We start from the raw sequence: 4,007 nt of genomic DNA, 5'->3' as shown, positions 1-4,007 counted from the left end.
GAACGGGCAGACGGAGAGGAAGATCCAGGAGATTGGTCGCTTCCTCCGTACCTTCTGTCACAGCCACCAGGACTCTTGGAACCAGTTCCTGGGTTGGGCCAAGTACACGCAGAACTCCCTATGACAACCTTCCACCGGACTCACTCCATTCCAGTGCATACTCGGTTACCAACCCCCTTTGTTCCCCTGGTCAGGGGAACTGTTTGACTTACCATCAGTCGACTACTGGTTCCGAGAGAGCGAGAGGGTCTGGGACTCTGCACACCACCAACTGCAACAGGGTCTTGTGCAGATGCCGGATGACAGCCGACCTTCACCATTCCAATGCTCCAGCATACCAACCAGGACAGAAGGTCTGGCTGTTGACCAGAGACATCAGACTGTGCCTTGCTTTGCCGGAAGCTGAGTCCCAGGTTCATTGGCCCACTGTCACAGACACGCCAGGCTCCACCACTGTCCAATCACAGTGCATTTCCTCACCCAAATACTGATCACATGCACCTGCACCCAATCAGCATGCCAATCAGCCACCACACACACTCAGTCACCGTCCGGTCTCATTCGCATTAGGGACTAACCTCCATGCTTATCTCAAGGACTCCTGTTGAACTACTTACCTGTCTCCAGCATCTCCAAGTCTTCTCCTGTGTTCTCAGTGTGTGTGTGAGTCATCTAATGTCTTCTCTGTTTCATCTCTCACAACCATCACCCGGATCATCATCACTACGAACACAAAAGGACAGTATCATTCATATATCACTCACCATTCACTTAAAGATCTTCATTCAACTTACCTGCACTTCTGTATACTCTGCTGTGTGTTCAAAAAACAATCATTAACTGTATTTTCCAGTCTCCGACTTGTCTGTATTGTAACAGAGTCGAGTCGAGTATGGAAATAAATTAGTGCTGCTGTCAGCTTTGATACATACTTGTTGTGTCTTGTTGGGAATAATCTGAAGCTGTAGAAATAGACTGTCTCTTTCCACACACGCTTAGAAAATCTGGTACAAGTAACGCTAATGCAGATAAAGATAAATTAACTGAGAAAATATGAACACAAAAAGCACACGATTACTAGGCTAATATAAATGGTCTATTTGTGCTCCTCCAGATATAACAGATATTTTTTACAAGAATAAAACATGTTTATAATGCAATATGAAAGTGACATAGCCCTTTATCACCACACAGAACACTACACATAATATTGTTTCCACCTCATAATGACACAAAGCCATGTCAGATAGCAGAAGTAAGTTATTTCAACATTAGATGCTAGTTTGACAAAAGCTTGTCATTAAATATCTCTTCTCGTTATGTGGATCATTAGCAACGCACTGTAGGTTACAATGCAAACATGCACGACAAGTGTTCACGTTGCATGAGTGTTCGGTCTCAAACAAATTTGCGACTGCACTTTGTCAAATTTGACATTGATGTATGTAAAAAGAGTTAAAAAGAGTACAACTCTACACCCAAGCGAGATCAACGTGCATAAAATGATGAAAATACATATCGCTGAGATGAAATGGCTAATGTCATGATGACGCCAGAATGGTGATGAAGATTGCAGCCGTGTCTTAAATGATAGGCCTGGAAAGTCTTCAATGAAAATGATTTCTGAAACGAAATTCGAAAACGATTGAAGAAATCCATAAAGAGAGGATCTGCATGCTTCTGAAATTTGAAACATGAGTTTTTACTCTTATTGCCGTGACAGCTCAGTGACATTCAGAATGATAGGCTGACATGAATTTAAATGACACTGAAGCATTTTAAAAAATTCCGTCGTTAAAATTATTAGCGTTTTGACTTTGTAGTAGGACCATCAAATGGCCGGCAACATTTTTTGTGTGATTACTATTAGTCTATATAGTTGCAATAATAGGCCTATAACGTGCAGTCATTCACAGAAGCTTACATTTGTATTAAAATATGTCAGTAATTTAATTGACTATGATAAAGTCTGGCCAAATTTTAAATGAGCTGTATCCCATGCTGGGAAGGGAACGTCAGCATCATCAACTGTGAACATGAAAGAGAATTCAGGGCTCTTATACTCCAGGTGTCAAGCAGTGATTGGCCAGACCTGTTATTATGAATAAATGACGTGGCATTTTAGTCTTCCTAGTAGAGCTTACGCTGGTGCTATCATTTCCTGTTCTACATAATAACTAGCGAATGCTAAAGACACTTATGGTAATTATTATTGTATGTAACATACAGAATAAGGAAGTAAGAAGACACTATAATCTCAGTACTGGTATGAGCAGTTATTGCTCATTGAGAGAAGCAACACACATGATGTTTGTCATGTCGCCTCGCACAGCCAGAACACAAACACTCTTCTGCAGAAAAACTAATATAACAGAAACCCTTTACATGTCAAACATACAGTCACACTAACAGGTCTTTCCCTCAAAAACACATGAAATAACGCTTAATTTCAGCATTTACTCTCCTGATCCAGACCTGTGCAAAGCATGCAGGGAACTAAAAATCAACTGCCCAGTTTCAGTTAATTCAACACTAATTATTCAGGTAGTTCCAACACAAATGAATTAAGTAAACTTCAGTTTTTACACAATAAAATTAAGTAAAGGCAAAATGTTCAGTAAATTTTAACTCATTTTAATTCAATTTAACAAGTAGAAAAAAAATATTTTTTATGGTGTACATTAATAGATCAGATTGATAATTCCTGATTGTGATGTGTTTTATCTCCATCAGATTCCCATCAGCTCTCCCTGGATCTGAACACAGCACAAAAATGGCTCCGTCTGTCTGAGGGGAACACAGTGATTAAATTAGCTAGCAGAGATCAGTCGTATCCTGATCATCCAGACAGATTTGATTATTATCGTCAGGTGTTGTGTCGAGAGAGTATGAGTGGACGCTGTTACTGGGAGATTGAGTGGAAGGGGAAATATGTGTCTATATCAGTGTCATATAAGAGCATCAACAGGAAGGGACGGGGTAAAGAGTGTTTGTTTGGATCTAATGATCAGTCCTGGAGTTTGATCTACTCTATTGACAAATACTCATTCATACACAATAACACAGAGACTGAACTCCCTGTAAAGCCCATCATCAGTAGAACAGTGAATGAGGAGGATCACTATAGAGTAGGAGTGTATGTGGATCACAGTGCAGGAACTCTGTCCTTCTACAGCGTCTCTGGAGACACAATGAACCTCATCCACACAGTCCAGACCACATTCACTCAACCGCTCTATCCTGGGTTTTGGGTTTATAAAGGATCATCAGTGAAACTGTGTTGATGAATCAGAACAGACTGTAGAGAGATTCTACCCATAATGCTTTGAGCTCATGATAAATCAGTGAATTCAGACTGTCATACGCTGGGTTGACTAGATGATCCAAGATAAGAGGCTTGATGGAGAAAGATTATATTACACTTATATTTAATAAAAATCAGGGATAAACACCAGCAGGAAACGTTAACAGAAGACAATGAACATAAGATGACTGAGGGTTTAAAGGGTTAGTGGAAATGGAAATCCTGTCATTAATTACTCACCCCCATTTCGATCCAAACCCTTGAAGGATTAGTTCACTTTCAAATGAAAATTACCCCAAGCTTTACTCACCCTCAACTCATCCTAGGTGTATATGACTTTCTTCTTTCTGATGAATATAATCGCAGAAATATTCATAAATATCCTGACGCATCTGAGCTTTATGGATGGAAGCACTTTCTTCAGCTCATACTCATTGATCCCTATCACTGCCATTATAAAGTTTGGATCCGTCAGGATAATTATTAATATTTCTGCGATTATTATGATGAACACATTTAATTTAGGCTTTTACTCGCATGTAAACATTGATCACTGAACATAAGCAGAAGCTCAACCTAACCTGAATAACACACCAGAACAAACCTCTTCCAAAAGCTCAAACGTGCTGCGTAACACACGAGAATGAACCTTATTGGTTAAGAGTCCATGAAGACAGAGACATACAGGTGATCATGACAGTAA

The 4,007-nt window shown here is 40.0% G+C and overlaps 1 protein-coding gene across 1 annotated transcript in view; it reads left to right on the top strand.

The window, feature by feature from the left end:
• LOC125244368 (tripartite motif-containing protein 16-like protein) overlaps positions 1-3,621 on the top strand; it is a 9,276-nt gene extending 5,655 nt beyond the window's left edge. The window contains exon 5 of the mRNA XM_048154460.1: positions 2,734-3,621. Coding sequence (XP_048010417.1) covers positions 2,734-3,284 — 551 coding nt within the window. The 3' untranslated portion in view covers positions 3,285-3,621. The remainder of the gene's footprint in view (positions 1-2,733) is intronic.
• The last annotated feature ends 386 nt before the right edge of the window (positions 3,622-4,007 follow it).

Source organism: Megalobrama amblycephala, linkage group LG14 (genome assembly GCF_018812025.1).
Source record: "Megalobrama amblycephala isolate DHTTF-2021 linkage group LG14, ASM1881202v1, whole genome shotgun sequence".
In the NCBI taxonomy this organism is placed as follows: Eukaryota; Metazoa; Chordata; class Actinopteri; order Cypriniformes; family Xenocyprididae; genus Megalobrama; species Megalobrama amblycephala.
Note: the sequence above shows the minus strand (reverse complement) of the source record. Positions and strands in the feature narration are given on the sequence as shown.